General features: G+C 41.8%; 4 protein-coding genes across 4 annotated transcripts; 3 read left to right on the plus strand and 1 right to left on the minus strand.

Annotated features, from left to right (window-relative positions):
• Nucleotides 1-4464: 4464 nt before the first annotated feature.
• On the minus strand, nucleotides 4465-6125 carry LOC9652837 (protein KINESIN LIGHT CHAIN-RELATED 2). The gene is made up of 2 exons (XM_002993170.2): nucleotides 5344-6125; nucleotides 4465-5294 (listed from the first exon to the last, which is right to left on the minus strand). The coding sequence occupies exons 1-2, from the start codon at nucleotides 5761-5763 to the stop codon at nucleotides 4686-4688; spliced, it is 1029 nt and encodes a 342-aa protein (XP_002993216.2). The 5' UTR covers nucleotides 5764-6125; the 3' UTR covers nucleotides 4465-4685.
• Nucleotides 6126-6518: 393 nt separating this feature from the next.
• LOC112343448 (pentatricopeptide repeat-containing protein At3g12770-like) lies at nucleotides 6519-9146 on the plus strand. The gene has a single exon (XM_024666919.1). It carries the CDS (start codon nucleotides 6519-6521, stop codon nucleotides 9144-9146), a length of 2628 nt encoding a protein of 875 aa, XP_024522687.1.
• A 39-nt stretch (nucleotides 9147-9185) lies between these two features.
• On the plus strand, nucleotides 9186-11548 carry LOC9652866 (histone-lysine N-methyltransferase setd3). The gene is made up of 14 exons (XM_024666934.1): nucleotides 9186-9428; nucleotides 9478-9540; nucleotides 9598-9688; nucleotides 9758-9925; nucleotides 9981-10054; nucleotides 10114-10215; nucleotides 10264-10335; nucleotides 10388-10479; nucleotides 10536-10584; nucleotides 10637-10750; nucleotides 10803-10889; nucleotides 10956-11060; nucleotides 11138-11272; nucleotides 11333-11548. Exons 1-14 carry the CDS (start codon nucleotides 9243-9245, stop codon nucleotides 11435-11437), a joined length of 1443 nt encoding a protein of 480 aa, XP_024522702.1. The 5' UTR covers nucleotides 9186-9242; the 3' UTR covers nucleotides 11438-11548.
• Nucleotides 11549-12567: 1019 nt separating this feature from the next.
• Nucleotides 12568-13437, plus strand: LOC9652838 (EKC/KEOPS complex subunit TPRKB). The gene is made up of 6 exons (XM_002993143.2): nucleotides 12568-12639; nucleotides 12691-12757; nucleotides 12816-12938; nucleotides 13011-13094; nucleotides 13158-13244; nucleotides 13301-13437. Exons 1-6 carry the CDS (start codon nucleotides 12572-12574, stop codon nucleotides 13385-13387), a joined length of 516 nt encoding a protein of 171 aa, XP_002993189.1. The 5' UTR covers nucleotides 12568-12571; the 3' UTR covers nucleotides 13388-13437.
• Nucleotides 13438-13463: the final 26 nt, after the last annotated feature.

Here is a 13463-nt window from a genome sequence, read left to right on the forward strand (position 1 = left end):
TGCAACTGCTGTTGGATACTTCCTCCTCAATCGAGTGGTGTTCCAGCATTCTTGTCTAGAGCGGATTCTTTCGAATAATGGTCCTGCATTTATAGCTGAGGCATTTCATGTTTTGACGTCTCAGTTGGGGATATGCCACACTTTCACGAGTGCTTATCATCCATAGTCAAACAATTTGGTGAAACAACTCATTTGGATATTCAAAAGAATGATTGCGAAGTATGTGAATTTTCAGCATTCGGATTAGGATGGTTATTTGCTATCTCTTCAATATGCATATATCATAGGGGTGCAGAGTTCTGTTGATGCTTCACTATATAAACTCCTATATGGTCATGATCCAATATTACCAACAGAGCTAAATTTACCTTCGCAATTGCCATAAGCTGCCAATGCTAGGCCGTGGGATCAGCATTTGATGAGCATTCTTCCATTTGTCTAAACAGAGTCTACTGAACACTTAAGTTGTGTACAAGTGGGACAACAACGGTGCTACAACTCCCATCATCATCCACCTGCAGAGTACAAAGTGGACGACTTGGTGCTAGTCTATTTTCCCCATCTTACGGTACATGGTTTATCTAAGAGGCTCTTTGCTAAGTGGAAAGGACCGTATCATGTGTTGTAGCAAGTTGGACCACAAGTATATAAGGTTCAGCATGACGTCCAACAAGCTGATCCTCTAAAAATTATGCACATGCAACTGTTGAAACACTTTATACAAAGGGAATGGGAATAATTAATACCACTTATAAATCCGCCGATGCCTCGTCTTGATGTTCCTTTAGATCCCGGCCCATCCATAAGATAACCCTAATGGTTTTCCATTATTCCGAGAGCAGGGGATGATATAAGGTCTAAATGTATAGCTACGATGCCATATACTAATATTAGCGTAATGGAATTTTGGTAGCTGTCAAATTAGTTTCAATTTGAACCACTCACTTCTGTATATAAGCTAGGGTTTTTGCGCTATTTGATATGCACAATTTTTATATTCCTTTTTCATATTCCATGCACTCACAAATGGTATTAAATCTAAAGGTTAAGCATGTTCAATATAAGTAAAATATAGAAAACTCAAGTTAATAAGCTGTATGTTATAATAATAAATACTAACAAGAAAACAAAGCAACAAATTATTTATATATTATAATAATAATTTGTTAAATCTCAATTATTATAGACTAGAAAAGAATCTAGCTACACTAGACTAAATGAAAATAAATATTTTAAACTTTTTAATTTGATAGAAATGATAATATTTATTACCTCATCTTGATGATCAATTTAAACCCATAAATATATATATATATATATAATAAAATAATTTTTTAGTGTGTACAACTATGATGTTGTATACTAATATTAACGGCCATACACTAAAATTAGCATAATGAGATTTTGATAACCATTAAATTGGTTTCAATCTGGATTACTTGCTCATGTATATAAGCTAGGGTTTTTGGGTTAATGGATCTTCACATTTTTGTATTCTTTTTCTATATTCCATGCACTTATATTAGTGGAGATGAGGTGCAGCTTTGATTATCTCTAAACAAAACAAACTCCCATATTGTAAAATTGGTCTCCCATTCATGGAAAAGCCACCAAAGAATAAAATCTTTACCATGATCCTCACTTATAAGTCTACATGCTATTAATGCCAATCAAGAGTGGCACTCACACAATCTAAACACATTGAAAATAAGACCCCACTTAGTGCCACCTAACCCCATTGTTATGTTGATGTGTAAAATGGCCCATGATGACATGATGCATTGCATTTCCCACATAACATTGTCTTTTTCATATGTGGCATAAAAGAATAGTTTCAACAAGTTTAAAAACTTCCAATTTTTATAAGAAAAATTATAGTATTTTCAAAATATGACTAGTGCCCACATGTGTGTGCCAAGGCTTCTTCCTCCCTGATTTGGGCTAGGTCTGCCTTTGAAAAGTTTAAGTTTAGCATGTCTAATATGGCAAGAAATATGTGATTATATATGGGAGTATTATATATTTACATCTATGCATTTTTTTAAAATTTTGAGTTGCATGTGAAAATATTACATACCATCACTTTTTTGATTGCTGTATAACCAATTGAAATGTCATTGTATGTATAATATTTTTGTCATGGGATATGACATGCATGTATGGGGCATGACAACTCATACTGCCACACAAGATTGATGCCACATTATATTAATAACATGATGTCACTATAAATTTAGCAAAGGTTTTTGTTCTTCTCATTTTTGGTTTGCTTAAGCAAATCTGGATGGTAGTGAATATACATAGAATATGCTTGGAATTCTAGGATATTCTACCATCTAACAGTTGTTATTCATTTAGATTAATCTTGTATTTATAATTTATAAATATGTTTATAATTTATAAACTTTCTTAAACCCTTTCTATTATATTCTTTTTTATTCTATCATTTAATGGTTGATATGAAATAAGATTAATCTTGTGTTTATAAATTACAAACATGCTTATAATTATAAACTTTATTTGATAAATAGGATTAATAAGTAATAATAAAACTACTATTAAGCAAACCAAACGTCGCTACATGCAACATGTAGCAATTTATTATGTCATTAACTGCAAATTTGTTATTTTTTAATTGTAATCATCTCTTTCTTCCTTTATACATGTTTTATTTACCTCTTATTCCACATGACTATGCCTCATTTCTCATGGCTTGAAGGCATATTTCAATTGCAGCACATACTAATTTTAGCATAATGCTTCAATCACTCTTGCAAGTGCTATTGCAACTTGTTTGCAATGCAACACTTTAATCTAAATAATGATTGACTAGTGTAAAGGCAAGTGTGATTGATAGAAGTGTGAAGATTAATATAAAGTGTTTTTTGGATGTTTGGGGCATTGAGTGCAATGGTTTTTTGCAAGCAAGTGGATCTTGCTATAGCCACAATAAAGCATTAGTTCCATTGATTTTTCATATTTTTAATCACATGCAAATATTTTTAGCATTATAGGGATTTATTGTGCTTGGGCTTAATATAAAAAGTGTTTTCCATTGAGAGTGCTTTAAGCATGCAATAATAATAAGCTCAACCTGTGGCATTAAAAAAATGTTCAAAATCCAACTTATGCAATAAAAACATCAGATCTAGAAGCCTTAACCCAAAGTCAATCTGGTGCAGAGTCATGTATATATGGTAAATACCAATGCATGCCCAAGCGTAAAAAAAAGTTATGTTCAAAATACTATTTTGTGAATCATATATATATTATAACAATGTGCTTTCTTAAATATATTTTACACACTTGCACAATTTTTTACTAAGCCACCTATCTCATCCCCTCTTAAGAAGTGTACCTCCCCCCAAAATTGCTATCACAAATTATTTGCTGTACACCATATTGCAATAATTTAAGTTGGAAGCTTGAATTCACTTTTTAATGTGAAAATGAAAAACCTAAAACTTCATGTGTCTATATAATCACTAGGTATTACTCAACATAAATTGTTTTGTTGGTAAAGTTTTTTCTGATCCACATATTATCAATAATCTCTTGCTAGATCTCTAAGACAACATCCAAATCCATGCAATTATTCTTGTGCATGGCAAAGTATTAAACCTGGAGGAAATACTTTTTAAACTACAAATCACTTCATGATATCCTCACAACCCAGATCTTCACCATTCCCACCAACTTACCATTGTCCATACCAAGTAGCTTGCACAAGAAGAGGTGAATTTGCCCTATTATTCCTATATTTGATAGACTATTATATTCAATTGTATGTTTATATCTTGAAATTGCAAATGGGATGCTAAGTTTGAGTTGGGGCAAGTAAAGCATAGGTATACACACATTGTATATGCACGCATGAAACGCATAGGTATACACACATTGCTTGGGCTCATGATTCTCTCTCCCTCCTTGAAATGTTGATATGAAGCTTATAGCAGCTCCTCTTGAGTAGAAAATACTATTCACATCAACCCTAGCTCACTTAAGACTGAACATTGTTTTGGAATTGGCAATCTTCTATACTATCCCACTACCAAGAAATGTCATTCGCTCTTTTGCCTGGCTTGTAACTTGTCCATTGTCCTGTGACAACTCTAGCAAACTTGAGTGTTTGATTTTCTTTTTGTGATATTCTAGAGATTTTTAATGATAATTTAAAAAGGTTAAAAGTTGTAGTTTTGGATGTGAGAATTTTAGAGAAAATGCTTATGATCACAGTTGAAAATGTTAATTAAACTCTTGAAATCATCTGTAGCTACTTGGAATTGTAGTATTAAAATTGAAATTGATAAGAAATGAGGCAAAACAAATTTTTGAACATCAAATAAAAAGAAACAAAAGAAAATATCACCATTTTTTAGTTGTAATGCCACAGGCTACCTAGGCCATGCGAGGCAAAATTTATGATCATGATGAATCTGAATGATTTTATTTTAGATTCAAATAAACATGTTTAAATGAAATTCATGTTCACTTGGGTCATGCAAAATGAAATTCTTTACACTTTTGGCCAGTATGTGTGAGCTCTCACATATAAGGTTGGCCCCCAACCATACTGTCGTGCCCCGACCTGCCACTTTTTCTTATCTCCTTTGCTACATAAGTTTCGACTAACAACCAGCCAATGGACATCCAAGTTGTGCAAGACAAAACCTTATTAAACTATTCTAGCAATTCCCCTCCATACCGGTGGGATCTAGGGTTAGGTTATGCTCTTCCTCCTCCACGGCCCGGAGAGCTCGCTGGAGCAGGGCCACGGCGTGATCGATCTCCCCTAACGATTCGTAGATGCCAGCAGCCTCGACGAGGCCGCTAACAAGCGCGTCTGCCGGCTCGCTCGTCCTGTCGTAAATTCGCGACGCTCTCTCGCAGAAGATCCGCGCGGCGCCCACATTCCCTAGCTTCAAGCGGAGATCCGCGAGACTGAGGTAGACGGATCCCACCGCAGCGTGGCCCTCGCCCTCGATCCTCGTGAAGATTTCCAGCGCCGTGTGGTAAGCGATGTCCGCGTCCTTGAACCGGCCCAGCGACGCGAGTGTGTCGCCAATGCAGGCCTGGATTGATGCCCAGTCCAGGCGCGACTGGGAAGGGTCAATGATCGACGCTGCCCTTTGGAGATCCCTTAGCGCGGATTTGTGGTCGCCCCTTGCGCTAGCGATGAGCGCCATGAGATTCCTATCGCTAAATTCCTCTTCTCTGAGGAACAAATCGCTGCTCCTCTCGTGGATTTTGAGGAGCTCCTTGGACACCTCCTCGGCTCTCTCAAGCTCCATTGCCTGTGATCAGCAGAATTGTCACAAAACAAGAGTCTTTCTTTTAGCATACCTGGAGGTGTGATCTCGCCAAGAACCGGCAAGTTTCGGCGACGACCCGATCGAGATGGGCCTGCTTAGCAAAGTGGTAGCCTGTGATTGACCCTTGCTCGCTGCCCATGAGCGAGAAACCATCGCCCAAGATCGAGGATCCAGGAGCTACTTGATCTTGGCAATCGCCCACATCCAGTGCCAGGCAACGATTGAGAGCTTTGATGGCCTCCGCGAACTCCCCCGGCTTGCAATGAGCGTCGGCCAGTGCTTGGTGGCTCAAGACGAGCTCCACACCATAGCTTTTGTCCGATATCTTCGCATCCTCGCTCTGGGGCCTCTGGAAAAAAATCACCGCTTGCGACGATTTAGCGAGCTTGAGGCTGTTGGTTTTCCCCAGGTTCAAGCCTCGCCTCCTCACACTCTTGGATGCTGCGCTCATAGCTTCGATCGTATCCAAAAGAAAAGATCCAAAACAAAATCTGTTCTACGGACTTCTCGCTTGCTGGATCGACTTAATCGCTTGGAGATCAAGAAAACTCCACGAAGATCATCCAGGAAACTGGCAGCACCAAACTTACACCCGAATCAAGCACCAGACATACCACTACATAATCGCATCCAACCAGCAATTTGACTTGGCTTCCAAGGATCTGGCACTGGCACACCAAAGTCGAGAGCTATCTCAGCAGATAAAAGATTTCTAGATGGTAGCTTAGACCGCTGTTGTTCTAAAAAGCCAGGCCAGCCAAAGCGTGTTCTTCGTTGACAACGGCACTCAAACTTTAAATATACTTGGCAACAACGATGGAATCGTTCTAACTGACCTTGTCACTTGTTGGGGAGCTTTGCAGGGGACCGTTTCTATTGTGCCGACGAGACGAGTGCTCAATCAAGGTGTCCCTTTCAATGTCTTGATTCCAACGATTCCCTGTTGATCATATATCTTTGGAGAAACGATCAAAATGGATCTTTGATCTGTAACCTCTAGATAAATGCTGTTAAGTTTGAAGATCCACACGTCTACTAAGAACTTAGACGTGGCTTGATCATCTTTTTGTTTCTTCTCGTCGTTAGTTTCATGTCTTGGTAAAGATACCATTGTGCAATCATGTATATTCGAATCTAAGTGAATATTCTCATTATTGCTAACCAACGGTCAGTTCAGCTGATACAAAAGGTAAATTAATGTAGGGAATGGCCTCGGCAGGGGAGAGATCCAGTCCAGCACAGGCCATCGCGCCACGGCACAAGAATCACTCTGCGGTCCAGTTCGTCGCGGCAATCAAGCGCTGCGGCAAGTCGCAAGACCTGGAAGCTGGGCAATCGCTGCATCGGCAAGCGCTCTTGGCTGGATTCCACTCCAACAGGTTCGTGGCCGCGGCCCTGATCACAATGTATGGCAAATGCCAGTCCATGGCGCTCGCCAAGGAGATCTTCGATGGGATGATCCACGGCGAGCGGGATGTCGTGGCTTGGAATTCTTTGATCTTGGGGTTTGTGGAGAATGGCGAGAGCTCAGTGGCGATGGAGCTCTTTGGCGAGATGGATTGCGAGCCCAGTTCTCACGCGTATGTCGCGGCGATCAAGGCGTGTTCTTGCCTGGCGGCTCAGCATTTGCGTCTCTCCCTCGAGACAGGGATTGGTATCCACGATCGAGTGAAAGCGCGGGGATTGGACTGTGATTTGGTGGTGGCGACGAGCTTGGTGGGTTTGTATGGGAAGTGTGGGAGAATGGATCTGGCGAGAGGAGTTTTTGGTGGGATGATCCAGAGGGACGTGGTGGCCTGGAACTCTATGATCTTAGGATATGCCGAGAATGGAGAGGGCTCGAGGGCGTTGGAAGTTTTTGCCGCCATGGATTGTGAGCCGAGCGCTGTGACATTCATGGCTGCAATCAAGGCTTGCTTGAGCATTCTTTTTTCTTGCAGCGAGGAGGGATCAAAGAGAGGGATTTGTCTCGAGAGAGGGATTGCGATTCACAAGATGGCCAGTGAGAAGTTTGGATCGGAGAATTTGGATGTGGCCTTGGCAACTTCGCTGATAGATTTTTACAGCAAGTGTGGAAGCTTGGAACGTGCGAGGGATGTGTTTCATGGGATGATTTGGAAGAATGTTGTGACTTGGAACTCCATGATCTTTGGATGTATAGAAAATGGAAAAAGTTTGCTGGCTATGGAGTTATTTGATAGCATGGATTGTGCACCAACTTTTGTCACGTATATTGCAGCTCTTAAGGCGTGCAGCTGTTTGGGCAGTGGTGAAACTCGCTCAAACAAGCAACTCTGGCTTAGAAGAGGGATTTTGATCCATCAAAGAGTGAGAGAGTGTGGAATGGATTCTTCTATGGCTGTGGCAAACACTTTGGTGGACATGTATTGCAAGTGTGGGAGCTTGGAATTTGCTACCAAGATTTTTTACGGAATGACTCAAAGGGATGTTGTTACTTGGAATTGCCTGATTCTGGGATGTGTGGAGAATGGGAGTTACTCCAAAGCTATGGATCTGTTCACCAAAATGGACTGTGAAAGAGATTCTTTCACTTATGTTGCTGCTTTCAAAGCCTGTGGAGGTTTAGCTTCAGAGGAATTCAATAGAGACTTTTATCTCAGAGAAGGGATTTCTCTACACAAGAAAGTGAGCGAACTTGGATTTGATTCTAACTTGGTTGTCCTCACCACCTTGCTGGACATGTATAAAAGCTGTGGGAACATGCTACTTGCGAGGGAGGTCTTTGATGGTTTGAGGAAGAGAGATGTGGTAACTTGGACCACCATGATCTTGGGATATGTAGAAAGTGGAGGAAATTTGGAAGCTCTGGAGCTCTTTTCCAGAATGGACTGTGAGCCAGATCCCTATGCTTTTGCTGCTGCTCTCAAGGCTTGTGAAGGCTTTTCTCGCAGAGAAGAATGCCTTGACAAAGTGGTGACTATTCACAAACAAGCTGAGCGCTGTGGACTAGAATCCAACACTGTTGTGGCAACTTCACTTGTGAGTGTGTATTCCAAGTGTGGAAAGATGGAAATTGCCAGGCTTGTTTTTGATGAAATGATCCAGAGGGATGTCCTGGCTTGGACCTCTCTTATACTTGGATATGCAAAGAATGGCCAGAGTCTGATAGCTCTAGAACTGTTTGCTACCATGAACTGTGAACCAGACCCTCTAACTTATGCTGCCTCACTGGAAGCTTGTGGGAATCTAGCCATGGCTGGATTGGCAGCTGGGAAATATATCCATGCTAGAACTTGCAAGCTTGGACTAGAAGAAGATAATGTAATTGCTGCTAGCTTGATGAACTTCTATGCAAAGTGTGGCAGCATCTCTAAAGCTCAAGAACTGTTTGACAGTGTAAAGTCTCCAAATGTAGTGCTTTGGAACACTTTGATAGCAGGATATAGCTCGGCTGGAGACCCTTTCCGGGTCCTTCATCTGGCAAGAGAAATGAAAGACGCTGGCATTGGAATGGATGGAATCACATTGGTTTCTATCCTCACAACTTGTAGCCATGCCGGTTTGCTCGAGCAAGGAGCTCTGTGCTTCGAATCAATGGTGAAGTGTGGGGTTAAAACGAGCGTGGAGCACTATAGTTGCTTGGTTGATATGTTTGGAAGAGCAAACCGGCTGGAAGAAGCGCTAACTCTAATCCAAACCATGCCAATGGAAGCGAGTGGTAGTATGTGGAGAAGTTTGCTAGGGGCATGTAGAAACTGGAAGAACGTAAAGGTTGGCGAGGTTGCATTTCAAGCGCTGGTCAGTGCCAGAGAAACTAAATCGGCCGACTACGTTTTGATGAGTGATCTCTATGCAAGCTCGAGCATTAAGTAGCTATGGCTACCATGAAAGAAGAAATATCTTTGCTGGAAAGATAACAATTAAAGTTAAGGTCTGACGAGGGGTTTGATATCTTCCTTCTAGTGGGCGATGGAGCTCCTTGCGCCTCCAAGCCTCGTGGGTTTTCGTGGAGTGGCTTGGAAATGTGGAGCGAAGCCGAGAAGATTGCTACCAAGGACGGTATGGCTATGCAGGGCGTCTATCGTGGACGAGGAACGCCTGGATGCCGCGAGAGACATGACAAAGTGGCTACAAGAACAAGGATTTCCACAACAGGTTCTCCAATTTACTCTTTGGTTTCTTTGGAACGAATCGAGATTTGCAGCCACTTCTCGTTTCGTCTTTCGAAGACAAGGGACTTGGGTGTTGCGCTACTCGTGATCTACAGGTAAATACGGATAGAATTGCGTAGAAAATCTCATTTTTCTTGGTTTTTTTGCTGTAGGCTGGTGATGCTGCATTGTCTATCCCCGAGAACTTTACCGTCACGGCTGTAGATGTTGCGAACCATCCCGTTATCTCGAGTGCGGCCGAAGGTTAGTTTTTTCTCTTTCTTCTTTCTTAAACTTAAGATCTGACTCCTCACAGTGTGTTTGCAATGTTAGGAAGAGACGAACTCGTCGGGCTTGCACTATGGCTTATGTATGAGCAGGAAAGATCCCAAGACTCGCCATGGTATCCATACGTGAAAGTTTTTCCAGCCTCGACTTTGAGTCTTTTGTTATGGGAACAAGAGGAACAAGAGGAGCTCTTACGTGGTTCTTCCGCTCTAGGTACGTCTTACAGCCTTTTTCTTCTATCCAGTGTTTTCAACCGTGTTTTTCTCAGCAAAAGTCAAGGACCAGCTCACATCTTTGCGGCAAACCTTTGATGCGTTGAAGGATACTCTCAAAGACAACAAAGTATGTCTTTTTCTGTGCTTCTCTTTTGGTGAAACTTTGCTTGTTCTTTTGCTCTACAGGATTTTCCCATGGAGAAATTTACCTTTAGTGCGTTCAAGACAGCATTCTCGGTTGTTTTATCACGAGCAGTGTACTTGCCTTCGGCAGAGCTATTTGCTCTGGTAAGTGAATTCTTCTTGTCTTTCGTTTTTACGATCCAGACTTTGCAGGTTCCGTTTGGAGATTTGATCAATCACGAGTCGTCACGATCTTTGCTAGACTACGACATCGAGGAGCAAAAGGTTAAAGCTCTCGGTACGCTCTTTTGGCTTGAATAGTTTTTCTGTTTAACAGGTGAAGCTGGCCGTGGACAAAAGGTACAAGAAAGGAGATCAAGTTTTTGCCTCGTATGCACAAAACTTGACCAGCGCAGATTTTCTCATAAGGTGTTCGATCTTGTTTCTCTGTTTTTTACCATGCTTGAAACTAAAGTTTTCGTCAGGTATGGTTTTCTTGACGAGAGTGACGAGAACGATTGCATCGAGATAGAGGTACTTTCGACCATTCTATGCGAACTTGCGCAAAGTTTTTCTCATCTTCCAGGTTGGTTTAGTAAGTGGCGATTCTCTAGCCCCACTCAAGCGCGAAATCTTGCAAGAAGTTGGCCTCACTGTTCCTCAAAAATTTCCCTTGTACCTTAATCGGTTTCCAACACAGGTAGCACCACTGTTGTTTGCTTTTAATGTATTCACGGTCATGGACTTTGTAGCTCTTGACATATACAAGGTTAGCAAGGATACAAGACTCGGGGCTCTTCGCCAAAATCACCTTTGAGAAAGATCTAATCGTTAGTCAGGTAACAAACGATTCGTCTTTTTATTTCTTTCGTTGGCGCTGGAAGCTTTTGATAAAACTTTGGCAGACAAACGAGTACGAGACGCTGATGCTGCTAATGGCCGACTGCCGTACAAAGCTTTTGAGCTCCAGCGATACCATGGAGGACGAAATGCAGACGCTCAGGCGAAAGGTAAGAATCTTACTTCTTTTTCTAGTGCTCCATGTCTTGCGTTGCTTTGGAACGATATCTGACTTTTGATGTTATAGAACCTCTCGTACAAGCAAAGAGTGGCAGCGCAGCTTCGATTGAAAGAGAAAAGGATCCTGACCGACACAATGTCCGCGCTGAGGAACAGATTGGCTCCGATCAGAGGAATTCCCACAAAGTCTGGAAACCTCAAGGTACAAAAGTTTTTCTTTTTTTCCCCCAGATCCTGTTCTTAGCGATGGTTTTTTCTCCAGGATCCAAACTCCGACATTCGAGAGATGTTTGATATGGTAGAGCAGGTTGCTTCGGCTCCGCGAAAGTTTCTCGCAAGCATTCTCGAGCACAAAGATAGCAACTAATAGAGAGAAGGAACAAAAAAGGAAGTGCTACGTCATTTTCCTGAATGGGCTTTTGTTCTATTCCTGTACTTATTTTAAAGTATCAAAGAAAAAAAGAATTCTTGGGTTGGATCCGAGTTTCTAGAGCTATTTTCTGAATTATAATTCACGAGATTTCGAAACCAAAAAGCACAAATGAATAATCTTAATTACTTATTTTGATTCTGTTTACTAATTAATTCCAAATTTAGTAGAGGGAAGTTGTGAATGAGACCGTCTCCAAAGGGCTTCTGCAATGGTATTGCTGGATGATATTGGACAGAGAAAGAACAATGCGGTTGTCCATGGGCTTAGATTGCAAACATACCAGCAGGCAGCTCGGGTTAAGTATATTTTATATGATCTTAAATTGTGAAGCTCATCTCGGCTGGATTCCATTGCAGGACCTGTGAACGGAAGCATTCTAAAGAGCCTTATGTGGCTCCTTCCAACACTAGCAACAACATCCACTACCCAAATCCATTCAGTGCAACGTATGATTTCGTGCTTGTTCCATAGAGGAATCCTTTGGTGAAGAAGTTGATGTAGGGATAAGTGGCAAATGGGCTTGGCAGTGCTTTTTGATCCGCCATCACCACGGAAAAGAGACGAACGCTACCATTTCCACGAAATCCTTCAATGTCAACCGTGGGAGCCAAGTCAGTGTCACTAACAGGGATGAAATTGCCATTGACTGTGGTGGAACCGTAGTGCACGAGATGAGCACGAAACCGAAGGCCCAGTGTAACTTGAGCCAGCAAGCAGCAGCAGAGAACAAAAGAAAAGACAATGGACGTTGCCATTAGAAAATGTATGGATTGATTTGATATTTTCTTTGGTGCATTCTTCTTGGGGTTTTATACAAGGCCAGATGGCTAAAATCGTGCCATGCCTTCATCCAAAATATAGCTTTCTAGAATAACTGGAATTATGTGGCAGAAAAATGGATAAGTTCTAAAAAGAACTCAACCAGAAAAAAAGGAGGAAAATTTGCTGGAAATAAAGAACTTAAAACAAACAGGAACTTTGGAGATAACTTGCATTTCGAAAGTACGTGAAGGATTATATATGTGGAAGCTTAGTGTATGAAATTTACGAGATTTAGGGTTCATCGCAATGGAGGTGCCGCTAGGCGGCGGTCGGGCGCTGCGCTTCTTTCTCTTCGATGGCGTGAGCAACAGCGGGTAAGGCGCTCTGGCTAGATTCGCTCTTTATTTCCATTGGAATCTTTCCAGTGAGCTGCTGGCTTCGCTTCAAGCCGGGACACTCTCTCCCGAGGTTGCGCTCTTCAATGCATCGCTGGTATTATTTCTCTCTGTTTTCCAAGAGAACTTCCATTGCGTTTTCGCTGCTCTTGTAGGTGCCGGATTTGTTTCCAGTGCTTGCGTCGGCACACCGGACGCTCTTGTCGCAGTCGCGAGGTAATCTCGTCACGCGAACTCTACACTCGGAGCTCGTTTACAACTTTTCTGGATCGAAACACGTAAGTTCTGGTGTTCTTTCAAGAGTTTCTTAGTTTATAGTTCTTCTCCTTTTCTTTCTTCTTTGTTTCTAGATCACGGAATCACTGCGAAGGTGTGGAATTTCAAGCGGTACCAGCTACGTTCTAGTTGTTCAGTTCGACTGTCCTGCTGAAAAGGTGACTCTCTCTCTCTCTCTCTCTCTCTTTTATGATTTATACAACGATCGTTATCTCACGCAGGAGAATGAAGTGAGGAAGCTCATCCAAGGACGAGAAATAAGCTTGGAGGAACTGGCAAAGCGAGCAGACACGGCTCTCATCCAAAAGGTAGAAACAGCTCTAGCATTTTCCTTTCTGACTTGTTCTTTGTTATATGCATGCAGCATTTCAAGGTTCCACCGCTGGAGTTGGAAATCTCCTCCTTGACCGACGCCGTGACATCCCGCATTGCAGCTCGGGATGCACTCTAATCTAGGTGTAAGATTTTCCTAAGTAAAGGAAGCATTTTGCGTGTTTGGTCCGCTGATGAAATGGTTTTAAGCTCGT

The sequence above is a fragment of the Selaginella moellendorffii genome, unplaced genomic scaffold (assembly GCF_000143415.4).
Source record: "Selaginella moellendorffii unplaced genomic scaffold, v1.0 SELMOscaffold_150, whole genome shotgun sequence".
In the NCBI taxonomy this organism is placed as follows: domain Eukaryota; kingdom Viridiplantae; phylum Streptophyta; class Lycopodiopsida; order Selaginellales; family Selaginellaceae; genus Selaginella; species Selaginella moellendorffii.